The sequence below is a fragment of the Malaclemys terrapin genome, chromosome 2 (assembly GCF_027887155.1).
Source record: "Malaclemys terrapin pileata isolate rMalTer1 chromosome 2, rMalTer1.hap1, whole genome shotgun sequence".
NCBI lineage: Eukaryota > Metazoa > Chordata > Testudines > Emydidae > Malaclemys > Malaclemys terrapin.
In genome coordinates, this window is record NC_071506.1 from 449,204 (window position 1) to 469,741 (window position 20,538).

A 20,538-nucleotide genomic window follows, 5' to 3' on the forward strand; every position below is an offset into this window, starting at 1 on the left:
GCGCCCCGGGCTTCGAGCTGTGAAACTGCCATGAAAATCCATGTCCATTGGGAGAATCACAAGAGATCTCTCATGAGGGTGACCTCATCGCCCTGCTCCAGACAAGGGAGTGCACCCCCAACCACCTTTGGCCCTTCTCCCCAACAGCAGAGCCCTGAAGTTCTATAGAACTCAAGGTAGAGGGGAAGGTGGACAGGTAGTGTAAATGCACAAAGGCAACTCTTTAAGAACAGCAGCTACTGGTAAGTAACCTCTCTTTCCTCTTCTAGGGCCTCTGTGCTTTCCCACTTGCAGGCAATTAGCAAGCATTCTAAGGCATATAAGCACTCAAGCCCCCATCTCCCAAATAGAGAGTTGGAGCATGATGGTAAGTTCAAAGAGTGGTGCCTGGTGAACCGATATACTGCTGCTTTGCACCCCTCCACCAAGGTAACCCGACTAAGGCAGACCAAGGATGCTGCAGTGGGTCTCATGGAGCAGGTCTTTAAACCAGGAAGTACTGGTTTCCTAGCTAAGATGAGACAATATTTCATACACCTCCTTATTAAGTATGAAAGTGTCTGTTTGGTAATGGATTTCTCCTGGCATTGCTGCCCATGCACTATGAATATTAGCTGTTAGATTTTCTAAAAGACTTGGTCTTTTCCAGGCAAAAACAAAGCTCTCTCCTGTACATCTAGGACCTAGAAATAAGTTTCCATGAATCGATGCTTGTGCCCAGCTCACCAAGTGAGCCATCACCTGTCCTCTTCATTATTTACCACTCCGCCAAGCTTTGTCTTGTCTGCAAACTTTATCAGTGATGATATTATGGTTTCTTCCAGGTCACTGATAACAATTTTAAATAGTGAGTGGCCAAGAACCAATTCCTGCAGGACCCCACTAGAAATACACCCATCTGATGATGATTCCCCATTTACAATTACATTTTTATGTCCATCAGCTAGCCAGTTTTTAATCCATTTAATATATGCTATGTTAATTCTGTAGTGTTCTAGGTTTTTAATCAATATATCCTGAATTAACAAGTAAAATGCCTTACATAAGTCTAAATATATTACATCAGTACTACAGTGGAGTCGCATCATAGGTGCATTTAACTTACGTGATTTTAACTATATGCGCTCGGAAAAACAAAACAAAAAAAGAGAAAAATAACAATTTAAATATTGTACCTGTAGTGCAGGCGATTCTGCCCGCCATTCCACTCAATGAGCGTTTGACTATACACGATTTTCGCCTTACGCGCTGACTTCAGAACCTAACCCCCGCGTAAGATGCGACTCCCCTGTATTACTTTTATGAACCAAACCTGGAATCTCATAAAAAAAAAAAGCTAACAAATTAGTTTGACAAGATCTGTTTTCCACAAACCCATGCTGATTGGCATTAATTATATTACCCTCCTTTAATTCTTTATTAATCGAGTCCCATAACAGCTGTTCCATTATTTTGCCTGGGATCGATGTCAGACTGACCGCCAATAGGTACCCAAATCATCCTGTTAATACTTTCTAAATATCGGTACAGACTTCTGGAACTTCCCCAGTGTTCCAAGAATTATTGAAAATCAACATTAGTGGTCCAGCAAGTTCCTCAGCCAGTTCTTTGAAAACTCTTGGATGAATTTAAAATTTTAACTTTAGAAGCTGCTGTATAACATTCTCCTAAGTTACTACTGGAATGGATAATTATATCATCATTACATAATATAATATCCTGTTTTTTTCCAAATACAAACAAAAAATATTTATTGAAGACTTCTGCCTTTTTTGCATTATTGACAATTCTATAATTTCCTTCTACCAATGGATCAATACCATTGTCAAGATTCTTTTTTGTTTCTAATATACTTTAAAAACTCCTTATTGTCCTTAACTCTGCTGGCCACAGATATTTCCTTTTGTTCTCTTATACATTTCCTACAATTTATACTTCTGATTTATATTCCTAAGTATCACGGGATTGCAATAGAAAGGCTTGGGGCCCTCTGAGAGCCAAAGTAGTCCACATTAGCCAGCAGGTTATCTCCATATTGTGAGATGGCGTGTCTCTGGGTCGGGATACAAAATCCTCCCTTGCTGTTGCAAGAGGCATCTGGAGAGAGAGGCAGCAGACACAATGCAGAAGATCTGGGTACCAGTCCTGACAAGACAACATTGGGCCTATTAGTATAATGTTGGCTTTGTCCAACTAGATCTTCCTTATGACCCTGAGTCTGAGGGGAATGGGAGAGAAGGCATATAGAAGTTGGCTCCAGTCCAGGAGAACCACATCCAAGTTAAGACTTTTCTCTGTGCGCTCCTGTGCAGAACACATGGAATCTGGTGTTTTGTTCAGCTGTGAAGAGGTCCATTACAGGGTTACCTCCTCTCTGAAATACTGCTTTATCCATCACTGGTTTAGGACCACTGGTGCTGATTCTGAGACCTCCTGCTGAGCAAGTCTGCCTCCATGTTCTCCTCCCATGAAGTGCAGAACAACAGGGAAGATTTTGGATGCACCACAGCCATAATGTTCTTGCCTTGACTGATGGCAGACAGGAATGTGCGCCTCCCTGCTTGCTGATGTAGTACATGGCTGTGGTGCTGTTGGTAAGCACCTATACTACACGATGTTGCAGGGACAGGCAAAGGCCCTGAGAGATCATCGTACTGTCCTGAATGGCAGTACATTGATATGGATTCTGGACACCCAGCGCTTCCACAGGCCAAATACTCTGAGGTCTTGTAATGAAAACCTCAGCCCAGACTAGAGGCATTGGTGGAGCATGCGAGGGTAGGGAAGAGCAAGTAAAGGGTATTTGCCTGAGGACGTTGTCCCTGTTCTCTCACCACTGAAGCTGCTGGTACACTCAAAGCGGGATGGGCTGTGCCTATTCTGTGTGGTTTCTCGTCATCCAGAGCAGCAAGGGTCTCACATTCAGACAAGCAAAGGGTGCGATGTCGATCAATGAAGCCTCAGGCCTAGTAGTTGCAGGAAAAGTGTTGTGGTCTATATAAGTTGCTCATTGAGAGTTGTTAAGGAGTCTCATATTTTGCAAAATCTCTCCTCTGGAAGAAAGGCTCTGCCTGAGTGCAGTTTAGGATGCTCCAGGTAAGGTGATACGCTGTGCAGATTGAAGCAAGGATTTCTCCCAGTTGATTAACAGTCCTAGTGACTGGAAGAAGTTGCTCACATATTGGATTGCTGAGGTGAGACAGTCATCAAGGCATGAGTAGACGAGTGACAAGGTTTGAAGGGAGGGGATTGGGGGGATGGATTAGCGATGTGGTGCCCATCAGTATGCAACTCTCAAACAGACTCTCAAAATCACTGTTGAGAGACTGATGCTGAGGGTTGTCAGGAAATGCGGCACGGGATCCTGCTCCTATACTGTTGAGGGTATTTGCCAACAGACAGTTTAGGAGGTGGCCTATATCATCTATGAGACTGCATTCCTTGGTGTTGTGAGGAAAATAGAATGACGAATAGGAAACCTCACAGAATCATAGAATATTAGGGTTGGAAGAGACCTCAGGAAGTCATCTAGTCCAACCCCCTGCTCATAGCAGGACTAACACCAACTAAATCAACCCAGCCAGAGCTTTGTCAAGCTGGACCTTAAAAACCTGTAAGGATGGAGATTCCACCAACTCCCTAGATAAAGACAAGTTCTGTTTGCTCTCTGTGGCAGTGGTGAAGGCGCTGAGGTGACACCGAGTCCCACAGGTGTGACTGCACAGGCTCTTAAAGAAGGACTGGAGTTTAACATGCCCCACTCTTCCAGCTCAGCACAACAGAGCATTAAAATTACCAGAGCACACCTGTGTGAGCTGCTGGGAGAACAGGGCTTCCTCCTGGCCCTGCACCCTGCTGGTGAGCAGAGCCCCTGGGGGGCTGGAATGTGTGGAAGATCACTGCAGCTGCAAAGGTGTGATTTCTAGTTTAAATTAAGTGTGCATTTGGCAATTGCAGATTCTACATGCCTATGATCTCAATTTATGTTCCTAAGTTTGTGGCACTTTTACTGCTTTGTCTCCAAAGAGTAATAAAGGGAACACTTCAGAAGAAAGATGTAGCTCTGCCAGGGAGGAAATGCCATCACCTGAAGGTAAATGACACTTAAACAAACTCACAAGGGGTACAAGCATCATGCACAGCCGAACAACAAACCCTCTATGGTTGATGAGTCAAGGGCGTGGACTCTATGACACTGGGAAACTATGTGAATGTCCTGACACCATGTGGCTGCCCTGCAGGTCTCAGGATAGGGACAGGTCAAGAGCTGGCTCTAGAAGTTGACATGGTCTGACTAAGCTGTAGGCCTGACAAGAAGCAGTAAGGAAATGCTAGGGAACCCCCATCCTTCTTTTTATTCAAGTCTTCTTTGAAACTTTGCTTCTGTGCAGTCAATCATAGTCATAGACTTTAAGGCCAAAAGGGACCATCGTGATTGTGACACTCTATACCTCGGGGGAGCTCCCTGTAACCCCCATATTCATCATTTCATATAAAGCATGCCATGTGAAGTATCGTAGAAAAGATTATGATCTGCTGAAACCCCTGTTCCACCTAATATGTGTATCATTAATGCATAGAAAATTATAAGAATTGTGTTGTATGGTTTTCACTAAAATATGCTGTAGTTTTGGGAAGCACCCAGCTACTAGCTCTCCAGAGACAATGACAAGGGAGGTAACCAACACCCAGGTGGGTGCTGAACAAACATCACCAGCCATTGCCCAGCAAGGGAGTTACAATTCAATGACTCACTTGCACAAGGCCACGCCAGGGGAATTGCTCAGCCTTGCCTGGTGACTCAGCAATGCCCATCAGACAGGCCTGGACTTGTGTTCTCCAAGCACATGGACTAAGGGTATAAAACAGAACAGAAGGGCCCATGCTTGGCCTTTCTCCTGCCCCTGCCTATGCTGCAAGCAACAAAGACACTCAGAAGACTGAAGGCTCCAGCAGAGGAGATTGGCCCAGGTTTCAAGGGTGAAACGTGTGTACTATGAACTGCAATATCCAGTGGGGAGAGAAAAACTGCTTAATCTAGATGTTGCCCGGTCTAATAGGGTTGAGAGTTTAGACTGCGTGCTTATATTTTATTTTGTTAACTAACTCTGACTTTTTGCCTATCACTTATAATCACTTAAAATCTATCTTTTGTAGTCAATGAACTTGTTTTCCTGTTTATCTTTACCAGTGAGTTTGCTTGAAGTGTTTGGTAAATCTGCTCAGATTTACAAAGGCTGGTGTATATCCACTTTCCAGTGATGAAGTGGTGAACCAATTAAAAAACTTGCACTGCTCATCTTGAGTGGTACAAGATGGTAGATTCCTGAGGTACAAGGCTGGGAGCCGGGGGAATTGGGCTGATGCCTTTTTCTGTGTGATTCATGAGTGGCTTTGGGAGCATTCATGCAATCTAGCTGGATGTGGGGCTCCATGTGCGGTTGTGCTGAGTAATTACAGCACCTGGAGGGGTTTGATGCTTGTCATTAGAAAACCACTGTGAGACAGAGCCCAGGCTGGAGAGTTAAGGGGGAACAGCGATCCCACACTCCCAGGCTACACCCCAGGGATCCTGTCACAGTGATCATCAAGTCTGACCTCCTGCACATCGCAGGCCACAGAACCCCACTCCTGTAACAGACCCTTAACCTCTGGCTGGCAAACTGCCAAGATTGATATTTTTTCCCACCATAACCAGACTGATATTCACAGCATCCTCCATTCCTTTTCCCCCCATCCCTAAAAATAAAAAAGACCTACCCCATGCAGAGCTTTGTATCATTTCAAAAGGCAGGAGTGTCAGGGAGTACACAAAGTCCATAAGAACCTTGATTTTTGCCAATCTATTTTATATGGCAGATGGTCAGATATGGTGATGAGAAGTAATACAAATATGGATAAATAAGACGATAATGGCCATAATGGGTCACACCCAATGGTCCATCTAGCCCAGAATCCTGTCTTCTGACAGTGGCCAATGTCAGACACTTCAGAGGGAACAAACAGAACAGGGCAATTATCACGTGATCCATCCCCTGTGACCCAGCCCCAGCTTCTAGCAATCAGAGGTTTAGGGACACCCAGACCATGGGGTTGCATCCCTGACCACTTTGGCTAATAGCCACTGATGGACCTGTCCTTTATGAACTTATCTAGTTCTTCTTTGAACCCAGTTATACTTTTGGCTTTCACAACATCCCAAAGCAATGAATTCCACAGGTTGACTGTGCGTTGTGTGAAGAAGTACTTCCTTATGTTTGTTTTAAACCTGCTGCCTATTAATTTAATTGGTGACCCCTTGTAAGGCCCCATGGGTCTAGAATCCTAGGCCTGCAGGTCTGCCAGGCAGATGGCATCTTCATGCTGCCACCTAGCAGCAGCTGTAACCAGCCTGTGCTCCAATGCCCATGACCTGTTGTGGACCCAGACCATGGGAAGTCCCGTCTTAAGGGGTCTGACAGACAGCAGCCCGTGGCTTCTGACTGGCTCCCTGCCCTATATAATCCTAAAGTGCGTTCCAAGAAGTGTTCAGGCATCAGTGTAGGATTACTGTAGCTGTCATAATCATTTCTTGCTCCTGAACTCCTGGTTTCAACTACAGCTTGATTTGGACTTTGCCTTCTGACTTGGACACTGAAATCAGACCCTTGGTATCGATCCTGGCCAGGAGAACCTGACTACGCACTCCTACACTACTCCCTGCCTCAGGTTTGCCCCTGCTCTGACCATTGGTCCTGATTGCCTGTGGTGGGATCCTTACGCCCTGGTACTTGTGTTATGTGAAGGTGTAAATAACACTTTCTTATTCACTTTCTCTACTCCATTCATGATTTTATGGACCGATTCTATGATTCTCTCTCTTCTAAGATGAACAGTCCCAGTCTTTTTAATTGCTCTTCAGATGGAAGCGGATCCATCTCCCTAATCATTACGGCTAAGATTTTGTCATGGTTATTTTTAGTAAAAGTCACTGACAGGTCATGGATAACAAACAAAAATTCATGGAAGCCGTGAGCTGTTTGTGACTTTTGCTGCTGCTGTGGCTCCATGGTTTCTCCTGCCACCATGGTGCCTGGGAGCTGTGGGGTTCCCCTCCCCCCACGCACATGGGAACCCTGAGGAGGCTGTCGCCAGTTGCTGGAACCCTGCAGGAGGACCCTGAGGAGGCCCTCGCTCGTTGCTGGACCTGCTGGGGTCCCTCTTGCTGCCAGCTCGAGTGCTGCAGCCCCAGGGGCCAAAACAGAAAATGTTACGGAGTTCTCTGCAAGTCTTGGATTCCGTGATCTCCATGACATAAATATAGCCTTACTAATCATTTTTGTTGCCCTTCTCTGTACCTTTTTCCAATTCTAATGTATCATTTTTGATGTGTGGTGACCAGAACTGCATACAGTATTTGAGGTGTGAGCATACCATAGATTTATATAGTGGCATTGTGGAATTTTCTATCTTATTATCTATCCCTTTCCTAATTGTTCCTGACTGCTGCTGCACATTGAGCCGATGTTTTCAGACATCTATCCACAATGACTCCAAGATCTCTTTCTTGAGCAATAACAGCCATCATTTTGTATGTATAGTTGGGATTATTGTTTCCAGTGTGCATTACTTTGCACTTAGATAGGTAAAGGACTGTTTGGATTGAGATGCAGCATTTTGAACCAGGACCTGCAGTTGTGTGTCCTTAAAATATGGGCAGATATGAGTTGTGTGTTCCCACCTTTGACTTTACCAGCTGTGTGCAGTTAATGGTGCTTTTTGGAGAGAACTGATCATCTTGGGGCTCCCATCTAATCCAAAGAACACAGGCTTCTGCTCCTACAGCGGGGGCCTGCCTTGTGATTGAGGCACAAGTATAGTAAAGTACAGCATGAAACGATGTTACAGATGCTGGAATAGTCCCAATGAAGCAAGGGAAAAGAGGTATGGGAAGACAAAAAAAGAGGGTCTGGAGAGACGGGGATATTGGTGATCAGAGAGACTTGATACACCCAAGGTAAGGAGAGGACCCAGAGCTTCCTGTGGGAAGTAGTGCTCTGGTTAGGGCAATTCTGCGGCATTTTCCTCAGAACTCACCACCTTGGCCAAGACATTGTCAAGGTCAGAATATCAGTGTGAAAATGCTCTCACCACTTTCTCCATTTCTTCTCTCTCCCACTGAGTCGCCTCCCTCACCATCTCCATCTCCTGGAAACAAAGGGGAAGATCAGAGGGCCAGATCCTCAAATGACCCCTATCCTAGGGGCAGCACCATCACCCCCATAGGAGAAGATATGAGAGTCACATCCCTGAGCACTCCTGGGAGAGGCATTACCACTTTTCCAATCCTATGGAAACAGCAGGTGCACAGGAGCTATGGGGATGAGTGAAATCTTCTACCAGGGACCCATCCACCATGGCACAAGCTCCATAGGCCAAGGCAAAACACTGCAGAGCTTCAGAGACCATTCTGCCCCATCCCACTCTCCTGAAGGTAGTTATAGCACCCACCTTTTGTAGGATCTCCAGCTCCTCTGGGGTCAGGTCTCGGTCAATGGAGGAGATGCTCTCCAGGCTGTTCTTGCGGCCAATGCCAGCTGCAAAGGGGTTGGCAATGATTCCTGGGGACATCTGCAAAAAAGAAGGTAACATCACATGTCAGGAACACCCAGTGCCTTAGACCACAGAGACCCCCGCCTGTCCCCCAGGTACTCAGAGCACAGAGATGATCTCGCCCCACAGACCACAGTCATGTACCTCTTGAGACCCTCCCCATCCCCTAGGGCACCCAGACCACAGAGACCAGCTCACCCATGTGCACAAGGGCACTCAGAATATGGAGACAAACATCACAACTCCAGGTGTCACACACGGACATTTTGGGCTCTGACTTGCCCAGGCACCCACAGGGGGCGGGTGCCCAGAGGGATTCTGAGCAACCCTGGCCCCTCACAAAGCAGGAGGATGTCAGATGGGAGGCCTGACACAGCCAGGCCCAAATAGGTATGTCACCCATAGCCTACCATCTTCTCAAGATTTCACAGAGGAGGGTCATGTGTGACCTCCGCCAAAAGCTAAGAACTAGCTGATTGTCATGGTTATTTTGAGATCTTTGTATGGGAAACAATTTTAGAGCTATGTAACATGTAGAGCTGGGGTAGTCAATAGGCAGACTGCAGGCCAAATCTGGACTGCCAGCCGCTTTTGAATGGACCCCGAAATCTTTTTATTTACTTATTGTTATCAATACTGTTTTTTTTTCAATTTCCTCTGGAGTCTGGACCTTGACTATATCTTGACCAAGAAATTTGGACCTTGACAAAACATAATTGACTACCTGTGCTGTAAAGTATTATGTTTCAGATCTGTTGGGAATGAAATCTATCACTTGAAGCAGGTGAGACCCTTGGCCCCTCATGGCAGTGGTAGGAGGCTGACTGACTGACCCTGGCCTCTCATAGGGTGAGAGGAGGGGGCTTTGACTGGCCCTGGCCCTTCGTTAAGCAGGGGGAAGAGACTCTGATTAGTCCAGACCCCTCGTGGCAGGGGAGGGGACTCTGGCGAGCTTGGGGGAGAGGGGCTCTGACCGTCCCTGGTGCATCATAGGGCAGGGGGAGGGGCTCTGACCGTCCCTGGCCCCTCATGCACCCAGAGACAGCTCCTCAGCTGTCAGCAGTGACAACATGTTCCCAGAGCTGCTGTTGGTCTCTCTCCCAGACCATGTCTGGCCAGGACAATGGAGAAGACGCAGAACAAAGCATGCTAACAATGGCTGCCTTCACTGGCCACTGAGTCTGTGAGAGTTTGACCCAATCCCGATGCAGACTATGCCCCAAGGAATGCTGCCTAAGTCAGAGATCTTCTGATATACATGCCAGTAGCCACCCAAACCTCAGCCCACTGGAACTGAGGTTCCTAGAATCCTGTCACTGACATGCTTCTGCTTTCCAGGAAGAAATCAATCAGTTCCACATGTCCTGCAAGCACATTCAGCAGTTACTACAAAACAGCTTATCCGTGGACCTTGGAAAAGCACATTTCTCTCTATCTAGGCACTTTGATTGGCTCTATTGCCATAGTAGATCTGCATCTCACAAATCTATCCTGATAGCCTTAGAGATGGAGAGCTGAGACATGAAATGGGGGGAGTGACCTGCTCAAGCTCATACAAAGTGGGGCAGACCTGGAGATTGAACCCAGGGTTTCTGCTTCCCAACACAAGACATGTCTGGGACAGTTCTTATTGCTGATTCCAGATGGTGCTGCCTGGCCAAAAGCTTTTGTCTCTTACTGTTTGACAAACACATGGAGGGTTGAAACTGTAAGGCACCGCTTCCCTGGTGCTAACCCTAGCTTTGCTGAGCCACCTCGACACCAAGTTCACCCTCCCCTGATACACCAGACCCAAATCGATTGCAAGCAGGGCAATGATCTAGCTTCCTGGCGCGGTGCTGGTGTCTTTGTGGCCCTGTCTGCTCACGTATGCCATTGCCATGGTATTGTCAGTGCAGCTCCCCCCTCTCCTCCATCCCAATCAATTCATGCCCCTTTTTCACTCTTGGCCCATTCCCCATTGCCTGTGTCACTCAGTCACTTGGGAGGAACGGTCCCATCTGTGGAGACCAGTGCAGGTTGTTACAACTGTTCTGACTCCAAGATTAGGTGAGAAGTGATGATTCATAAATCTGCCTCTCCACCGGGCTCCCTCCATCTGCTTTCAGCCCGTCTCATATCTCCTCCTGGATATCTCAACAGGCGCTCCCGATCTTCCCTCCCAGATCTTCCCTCTCCACACCTTCACTGTCACTGTGCAGTGCCACCAGCCTCCCTGACATTCAGGCCTCCAAAGTGGGGGTAGCTTTGGTTCTGCCCTCTCTCTAGCTCCCCATGGTCAGGCCAAGATCAAATCCTTCCCTTTTGTCCATCTCTGAGATCCAACCTTCTCTTCCTGTCCATGAAGCTAATACTCCCATCTTTATCACTGCAGCCTCCTTCACATCCACCACCCCTCTCCGGTCCTTACAAAACTTGGCTGCTAAGATCATCATCTTTGCCTGTTGCTCTGACCACCTCACCCCCTTGATGAAACCCTCCCCTGGCTCCCATATATCACCTTCACCACTGTCCCTCCATACTTGTCTACTCTTGTCTTGACTCATATTGTCCCTGACTCCTCAACTTCACCAACAATGCAGCTCCCACTGACTGTTCCCAGCTTCTCTCACAGACCTGGACCTTCATTCATGCTGCCCTGTGGGCACAGAACACCTTCCCCAAACTGGTGTGTACCCCTACCCTGTCCTGCTTCAAATCCCCCTCTAGCCCTGCCTGTGCCACACCACTCAGGAGAAATGGGTTAAGATGGGTTAAGGGTTGCTGCTGCATAGCAGGGCTTTCTGCTCTCCGTGCCTGTCTGGAAGGTGGGATTTCAAAAATTCGACAATAAAGTGTAGAAACACAAGAATCATAGACTATCAGGGTTGGAAGGGACCTCAGGAGGTCATCTAGTCCAACCCCCTGTTCAAAGCAGGACCAATCCCAAACGAAATCATCCCAGCCAGGGCTTTGTCAAGCCTGACCTTAAAAACCTCTAAGGAAGGAGATTCCACCACCTCCCTAGGTAACCCATTCCAGTGCTTCACCACCCTCCTAGTGAAAAAGTTTTTCCTAATATCCAACCTAAACCTCCCCTACTGCAACTTGAGACCATTACTCCTTGTTCTGTCACCTGGTACCACTGAGAACAGTCTAGATCCATCCTCTTTGGAACCCCCTTTCAGGTAGTTGAAAGCAGCTATCAAATCCCCCCTCATTCTTCTCTTCTGCAGACTAAACAATCCCAGTTCCCTCAGCCTCTCCTCAAAAGTCATGTGCTCCAGACCCTGATCATTTTTGTTGCTCACTTCAGGCAACATTCCCCACACATCACCCCAAACACCTTATCTCTGCCCTCTGGGGGTGCCAATGTCAGGACTCACTGCACTGTAGGTGTCAGCCTGGGGTGGGGTGTCACTTTGTGGCAGTTGCGAGGGTCACTCCATACATACATGAAGACAGTGTTTTTATGGCGCTCCTCCTGGCGCTGGCCTTACCTCCCCCCAGGCTCTCACCTCAATGGCAGCCGCGGCCTTGGGGTCAAAGCCATCACACACAAGCACAAGGAGCTTGTCCCCCACACTGCGTAGGATCTGCACTGCCTCTGTGTGCGTCATTCCCAGCAGGCTCTGGTGATTCACCTCCAGGATCCGCAGCCCCACCTTCAGCCGGCCGTCCCTGGCAGCAGCCCCAGAGGAGCTCACCTGGAAGGGACAAGAGGGCTGAGAATGGAGAGGGGGAGAAGAAGAATGCGCAGAGAGTCGGGGGAGGGAAGGGAGTGGAAGAGAGGACACTGCATGCAGGCAGGAGGGAAAGCAGGTGCCCATGGGTTTATGCAGGGGGGAAGGGAAGGAGAATGAGCACAAGAGAGAGATGTCGGGATTGGGAAAAGAGAGCACTTATGCAATTCCTTGGGGAGAGTGGGAAAGGGGAGTGATTGCATGCCATTCCTGGGGCGGGGAGTGGGCAGGGAGAGGGATCACATGTGATTTCTCTGACAGAACATACACGCCTGACTCCTCAGTATGGCGGGGGGCAGGGGCTCGTGTGTGACAGCACAACGACGGGCATAGGGGGAGTGCCTGCCCATGATGCCGGGAAGAGCGCCTGCCCACAACTCCTCAGCGCACAGGGGGTGGGGAGCACTCACCCATAACTCCTTGGCATGGTGGGGGAAGTGTGTGAAAAGAAGACGACTCAAATGCCATTCCTCATGGGGGGAGCAGGAAAATGCTTGCACAATTCCTCGGGGGGCCGGGGAAGAGCACTCACACGCCATCCCTCAGAGCAGGGAGAGCGACTGGTAAGGAAAGCGAATGAGCACCCGGACATTCCATGGGAGGTGGAGGCTTGGGGGGAACTTAAGCACACTGTGTGGGGTCTAGCGGTAAGGAACCTGCATGCATGTTTACATGGGGAGAAGTGGGATCAAACAGGGAGACCACATGGGAACTAGGAGGGTGGCTGATTTCCCACAGGAACTCCTTTCTGCATCCTGTCTAGCAGTCCCTGCTCTGTGGAGGGCACCCTGAGTCTGTCACCTTGGAGATGAAGATGCCCTCATCGGTGGGGTCAAAGGGGTTCCCAGCGTGGCCTTTCGCTCCCCCCCGAATGCTGATGCCCAGCTTTTCTCCAGGAGCCTTCTCAATGCAGATTTCCTGTGGACACAAAAAGTCTCTGTCTCCAATTTGATTTGGTTTGGGCTGAAAATGTGGCTGACAGACGCTGATCGGGGGTGTGGGGGGGATTGTTGGTGCTGGTAGCAGACCATACACAGAATAGCCAGGAAAGGGCCAGCTCTCTGGTTTCCACCTTCTTTGGCCTGATGGGTTTGTTATGGTTCTCCTTTCCTGTATTCCTTTCCCAGTTCTGGGTCTAAGAGGGCTGAACCCCATCCAGCCTCCAGCCACAGTGACTGTTGGGTGTAACAATGAACTCTTGCCAGTCTCAGGCTGGGTACCTGCCTGCTCATCTGAGACTGGCTCCTGCCACCAGGAGAGAGGGGAAACTTCATCCAGCTGTAGAACTGCACCTCTGATCCAGCCTTCCATCTAAGCTCAGATGGAGCAGGGACTGCCTGCCTGAGGACAGAGCCCCCTGGGGAGCAAGGGCACAGCCCCACTCAAACCGTCTCCCCCCAGGAGCAGGGCCATTTAATACTAGTAAAGACCTGAATACAAGGGAGCTCTGCTCCTGCTCCGGTTTCCCCACCTCCACTTACTACATTTCCTAATGGGGAGTTCCAAGGGCACTATCTATGAATTTTCCTACATGCGCTTTTGTCAGTAGAGTTGCCAGGATGTACCCAGACCAGGGCTGCTGCTCCCACTTGGGTTCCTCTCTCCTCTCAGAACCTACCTGCATGCCAGGTGGCGGAGGATCTCGTCTCACCAACATGCTCAGCTCCTGCGTACTGGACAGCAGGGCGTTCACAGCCTCCTGGTGGGTAGCATGGCGCAGGTCAATAGTATTGACCTCCAGGATCCTGTCCCCTACTCGCAGGCCACTGCGGGACGCCAGCCCATGCGGAATGACCTGCAGAGAGCCGCTGGTCTTAAGGCTGGAAAGGGACTCTGGTGGGAGCAGATATCCACCTCCTAGCAGAGCTGCTGATGTAGCCATACACACCCTCAGCAGACCCTACCCAGCAGGGAGATGAATGGCAGAGCTTCCCTAGGAAACCCCAATGGACTCCTCCCACTGCCCCCCTGAACTGCCAACCCCCCTGTGATACCCACCCCACAGACTCCTCCCACTGCCCCCCTGAGCTGCCAAACACCATGTGACACCCTCCCCACAGACTCCTCCCACTGCCCCCCCTCAGCTGCCAAACACCCTGTGACACCCTCCCCACACACTCCTCCCACTGCCCCCCCAGCTGCCAACCCCCGATACCCTCCCCACAGACTCCTCCCACTGCCCCCCCGAGCTGCCAACACCCCTGTGACACCCTCCCCACAGACTCCTCCCACTGCCCCCTCAGCTGCCAACCCCCCTGTGACACCCTCCCCACAGACTCCTCCCACTGCCCCCGAGCTGCCAACCCCCCTGTGACACCCTCCCCACACACTCCTCCCACTGCCCCCTGAACTGCCAAACTCCCCCTTGTGACACCCTCCCCACACACTCCTCCCACTGCCCCCTCAGCTGCCAAACACCCTGTGATACCCTCTCCACAGACTCCTCCCACTGCCCCCCCAGGGGCCAACCCCCCTGTGATACCCTCCCCACAGACTCCTCCCACTGCCCCCGAGCTGCCAACCACCCTGTAACACCTTCACCAGACTCCTCCCACTGCCCCCCTGAGCTGCCAAACACCCTGTGACACCCTCCCCACACACTCCTCCCACTGACCCCTCAGCTGCCAAACACCCTGTGACACCCTCCCCACACACTCCTCCCACTGCCCCCTCAGCTGCCAAACACCCTGTGACACCCTCCCCAGACTCCTTCCACTGCCCCCCTCAGCTGCCAAACACCCTGTGACACCCTCCCCACACACTCCTCCCACTGCCCCCCCAGCTGCCAAACACCGTGACACCCTCCCCACAGACTCCTCCCACTGCCCCCTGAATTGCCAAACTCCCCCTTGTGATACCCTCCCCAGACTCCTCCCACTGCCCCCCCTGAGCTGCCAAACACCATGACACCCTCCCCACAGACTCCTCCCACTGCCCCCCCTGAGCTGCCAAACACCATGACACCCTCCCCACAGACTCCTCCCACTGCCCCCCCTGAGCTGCCAAACACCATGACACCCTCCCCACAGACTCCTCCCACTGCCCCCTCAGCTGCCAACCTCCCTGTGATACCCTCCCCACAGACTCCTCCCACTGCCCTGCTGATCCAAGTCATGGAGAAGCAGCTCAGGGAATCAAAAGTTTCCACATGCAAACTCTCATGCCTCAAAGCAAGACGGTTCCACCCACTACCTTCTCCCCCACCCCCAAGCTTCCTTGAGTCATTTCCATCCTTCAGTCTCCATGTTCTAGAGACTCCATCCCCAATGGCCACATTCCTTCAGACATGCCCAGACTGGGCTGCCCACATGGGTCCCTACCTTTGAGATAAAGACACCTGGTTCATGAATCCCAAACGGGTGGCTCGAATGGTCACTGCCTCCAACAATGCTGAGCCCCAGGGGCCCCCCAGCTTTGACCAGACAGATCTCCTGCAGGGAACAAAGAGCATACAGCCAGGGAGAGGGCAAGGAGTACCAAGCAGCGACTGTGCCTAGAAATCTCCCCCCAGACACAGAGACCCTGCTTGGGAATGAGCGTCAAGGAGGCTCCCGCAACATATGGGAGACCCAGCCACTTCCCAACAGCCCGACAACATGGTGGCCAGTCCTTTGAGGGACAGCTCGGAACCCCAATCCTGTCCAATTAACAGAGCACCAGGCCAATCAAAGCCCCAAATCCCAACAGCCAACCTTACCTCAATGGGGTACTGGTCCTCCAGGGCTTTGGGCAGATGGTTCCTTTGCAGCAGAGGCGTCTCCTCGGGCGGGCTCTCCCCATGGCTGGGAGGTGGTGGTGGGGAGTGCGTGCGCACTCGCTGCACCACTGGTGAGTCTCCCTCGCTGAGCTGCTGTGCACCCTCTCTCTCTACCAGCAGCGCGATGGTGGGGGAGGATGCGGTAAGCAGCGCTACTGCCTGATCATGCCTGGCTTCTGTCATGTCTACCCCATTGATCTAGAACAACCCGCAAACCCAGTGTCAGCACATCACCCCAGTACACCCTGCCCTGCCAGGCACCTTGCTGAGCGTCACATGGGACCCCATCCCACTGGGAGATCTGCCCAGCACCCTGTCCTGAGCCAAACCACCATGTGCCTCACCAACACTGCCCTTCCCTATATGGCGGAGCCCTGAGTAGCTGCCGATACCCCACTTGTCCATAATCCCTCTTCTAGGCAGCCATCTAGCCGCCCATCAATGCCCCTCCCACCACCTTACATGGCAGAGCCCAGAGTAGCGGCCAGTGCCTCAGCAATGTATCAGGGGAGCACAGCAGCTAAGCACCAAGGCCCAGTTTCCTGGAGTCCCATCACACAAGCGAGCCATCCCCACAACTCTGCTCCTGTTTAGTAAGTACCCAGGAAACTGCGCCTCACCCTGCACTGGCTCTGCACAGACTCCCACACCCCAGCTCTCCTGCAAGATCACAAATGCCAGGTCCAAGGGGCCACACTACAGGAATGAGGGACAGGAAGATCCCAGTGTGGGAAGAGGCTAGAGAGACGCTTCCTGGCAGGAGATTGCCACATTCAGAAGGAAAATTATTGCTCAAGCAATAAACTCTTCAGTTATTATTCTTGTGGACACAATAGTTCTGAAGCACCTCCTGGTCCTGCCATTCCCCCAGGGCAGAGCCCAAACGTGCCAGGCCACCCTGGGTGTAGTAATGAGCCTCTGCCTCTCACAGCGAGCAGAGTGGGAGATGAGTTGGTCCTCATGGGATGCCTCATTTCCCACCCTTCAGGATAGCTCATGGTGGCCCTTCATCACCACTGGGTACAGCCCTCCTAGGTGTAATAAATCCATGTTTCCTCCAATCTGTCAGAGCAAACCTGACAAGGGACCCTGGGGAACCAAAAGGGCTACAACTTTGCTCTGAAACGAGCCAGAGCCTTGTAATGCCCTGGACAAGCAGGGTCTGTGCTCCAAAGGGCTGGCTGGAAATGTTACTGGGCCTGAAGCATCCTTCCAGCAGGCCTCAGTGGGATATGTGGATCCCGGTGACACTGCCCACAACCAGCCTCATCCTCACCCTCACCAGACCTGGCACTACCCACTCCAGAGAGCAAACTTCACACCCCACCTGAGCCACAGGAGCTTGTACCAAAGAAGCCTGAGGTGAGGCACCTCCTGACATCCCTGGCTCCCATCTTCATTACCTACCCCATCACCTCCTCCCCAGAGCCATTTTCCAGCCTAATCAAGAGGAATACTGGAAGTGCAGGGCTCTCCTTCTGACCACACCACAGACATGGATGGGAGGGACTCTCCCTCTGCCCTCACAGCGAGCAGTCCAGGAGGGCCCTCTCGGTGCAGACTCTTCCGATCACACTGAGTACCAGGGATGGGGAGAGAGCCCACCCCAAACACATACAAAGCAAGAGGCTCGGGGGGGAGTGGGGGGGGGAGAATAAACCCAGCCACTAGCTCCCGGGAGCCACCATCTGCACCGGACACACCTGCGGCAGCTGCACAGGCTCCCTGGACTGAGGTCTGGCTTTGCGAACTACCCTTGGCCTGCTGAGCACTGTTCTTCATCCTGGACCCAGGCTGCAGCCCAGGGTGCTGTGCTCATGCACAGAGCAAGTTTTCCTCTGTAACCTCAGCCCAGTCCTGACATGGCTAGACAGAGCAGAGCCGGTAAGAGCAGGCGAGGCTGCCCAATGCCCAGGGAAAGGGAGAGCTACCAGCTGCTTTCTGTGCAAGCAGCTCCCTACGTGGTCCCATGCCACAGGGAGGCTAGGCCCCCTGCTATATCTCCCAGTGACCGGAGCCCAATCTCCATCTCTGTGTAAGCACAGAGCTGCCACTGCCCTCTCACTTCCGTCTAGTTCGCTACCATCTGCTCCATCCCCAATTCTGTTGCTGCCAACTGACTGCCCTCTGCCTCCCCCAAAATCCCGGGCCCCCTCTCTGCCCGAGGCCCTGCCCTGTGTCCCCAGTCCGGTACCTTCCCCTCCTGGGCTCCCTGCCCTCCATCCTCAATCCTGTACCTCCTCAGTTCCCCCCCACCCCAACTCCCTACCCTGTGTCCCCAATCCTGTATCACCCACTACGACCTGGGGTCCCTGCCCTCTGTTCCCACTCCTATATGCCTTCTGCCCTTCATTCTATCTCCTCTGGCCTGTCCCCTCCAGCTTCAAGAGGGTTCTGGTTACTTTCTAACACACACAGCCATTGATCAGGGATATAATTCACAACGAAGGAGAAAGACTGGTCAGAACAGGGGTGAGGACTGGAGAGTTAGTAGCCAACCACAGGCATGTTTTGGGGGTGTTAAGTTTGGAAAAAGACCTTGATTGGGTCCCTCAATCCACATGCTCAAAGCCCCCCTAGCAGAGGGCAGGCCTCCCACAGAAGAAGGGTGCAGAGGAGGTTTTGAGGACAGGGATGAGAGTAGGAAGCTGCGCTGTATTTCTTTTCTCAGGAAAATATAGGCCCCTTAGGACTGGTGGGCGCTAAGGCCTAAGAACTGATACCCCAGCTGGCACCATGGGCATTGGGTGCTTGCTCTTTCTCACAGAGCCGTGTACTGGCATCTGCCTGCCTGCAGCACTCAGAGGCAGCCTGCCTGTCGCCTGCCCGCAGCATGCCAAGGTCTGCCTGACTGCCTCATTCAGACCCTGGAGGTGGTCACAAACTCACCCTTGTGCATTCCAGGACTGTCACCTACTGAAAACCTGCCCAGTAAGGACAGGCAGGTGCTGCCCAGATGAAATCTTTGTAAGAAACAGATTAATATGCAAAAACAACAAGGAGTCTGGTGGCACCTTAAAGACTAACAGATTTATTTGGGCATAAGCTTTCGTGAGTAAAAACCTCACTTCTTCGGATGCATAGAGTGAAAGTTACAGATGCATCCGAAGAAGTGAGGTTAATATGCAGTCTCTCGCTAGCCAAGGTGCTGCGTTTTGACCTGGATTCTCATATTTTGGAGGCTGAGAGCAAGTCATCAAACCTTCAAGGAAGAACTAGAAACATCCACTCAAACAGTCACAGCAGTCCCACAGGGCCAATCTAGGCGAACCACGGGGCACTGCCTCCTGGGCATTCTGCACAGGCTCCAATTCACAGAGCTCCACAGAACAGTCAGGAAGTAGGAACGCCATGGATCTACAGACACTTAGCGGGTGGGGATGGAATCCCAGCCCACAGGGCCATTGGATGCTCCCGTGGGGAGATGCCATCCTAGCAGCAACATAGCCACCCTGCACTGCAGGAGGGTAAAAGGCAGTGGCAGTATTTAGAATCATAGAATATCAGGGTTGGAAGGGACCTCAGGAGGTCATCTAGTCCAACCCCCTGCTCAAAGCAGGACCAATCCCCAGACTGATTTTTGCCCCAGATGGCTCCCTCAAGGATAGAGCTAATAACCCTAGGTTTAGCAGGCCAATGCTCGAACCACTGAGCTATCCATCCCCCCAAACAGCTGCTGGAGAGGCCATGGCCTGCAAAAGCCATTGCTAAAATGCAGAGAGATCTGTGCAACGCCCGGACCAGGAAAGCAGCAGTCAGGCTGGAGGAGGAAAGGATCTCTATGGACTGATACTGCACTCATCCCCATGGTCCCAAGTGCTAGACTCTGACGCTCAGCACTGCAGTCTCTTGTTACTGTGCATACTCAAGCATGGGCAATAGGCTCACGCGAGCAGGAATGGGCCAGTGGAGGAAGAGGAGGCTACTTTTTCTATACAAGCAATGACACCACATGCAACATGTCACCAAGAACAGTGGCTCTCAACCTTTCCAGACTACTGTATCCCTTTCAGGAGTCTAATTTGTCTTGCATACCCCATGTTTCACCTCACTTAAAATCTACTTGCTTACAGATTCAAACATAAATATACAAAAGTGTAGTCTATAGAGCAGTATAAACAAGTCATTGTCTGTATGAAATTTGAGTTTGGTACTGACTTCGCTAGTGCTTTTTATGTCACCTGTTGTAAAACTAGGCAAATATCTAAATGAGCTGATGTACCCCCTTGAAGACCTCTGCATACCTGCAGGCGTACACATATCCCTGGTTGAGAACCACTGACCAAGATGATTGATGACAGCAAGGCCTATGTGTGCACTGAAACCAAATACCCTTCCTACAAGCCCTGATCCATGCAGAGAAGGGTCTGAGGGGGCAGCCTACCCACACTGCTGACACTGAGGAATGCTGAAATGGCCTCATCTTCCCACCCTGAGAAGACAGACTGCAGTCTGACAAACAGCTCG

General features: G+C 51.0%; 1 protein-coding gene across 19 annotated transcripts in view; it reads right to left on the bottom strand.

The window, feature by feature from the left end:
* SCRIB (scribble planar cell polarity protein) overlaps positions 1–20,538 on the bottom strand; it is a 210,410-nt gene that overhangs the window by 83,017 nt on the left and 106,855 nt on the right. For all 19 annotated transcript variants that reach the window (XM_054017244.1, XM_054017243.1, XM_054017258.1 and 16 more), the window contains 7 exons: positions 16,012–16,269; positions 15,635–15,745; positions 13,933–14,109; positions 13,116–13,232; positions 12,090–12,278; positions 8,491–8,610; positions 8,131–8,187 (listed from right to left, as the gene is read on the bottom strand). In XM_054017244.1, coding sequence (XP_053873219.1) covers positions 8,131–8,187; positions 8,491–8,610; positions 12,090–12,278; positions 13,116–13,232; positions 13,933–14,109; positions 15,635–15,745; positions 16,012–16,269 — 1,029 coding nt within the window. The remainder of the gene's footprint in view (positions 1–8,130; positions 8,188–8,490; positions 8,611–12,089; positions 12,279–13,115; positions 13,233–13,932; positions 14,110–15,634; positions 15,746–16,011; positions 16,270–20,538) is intronic.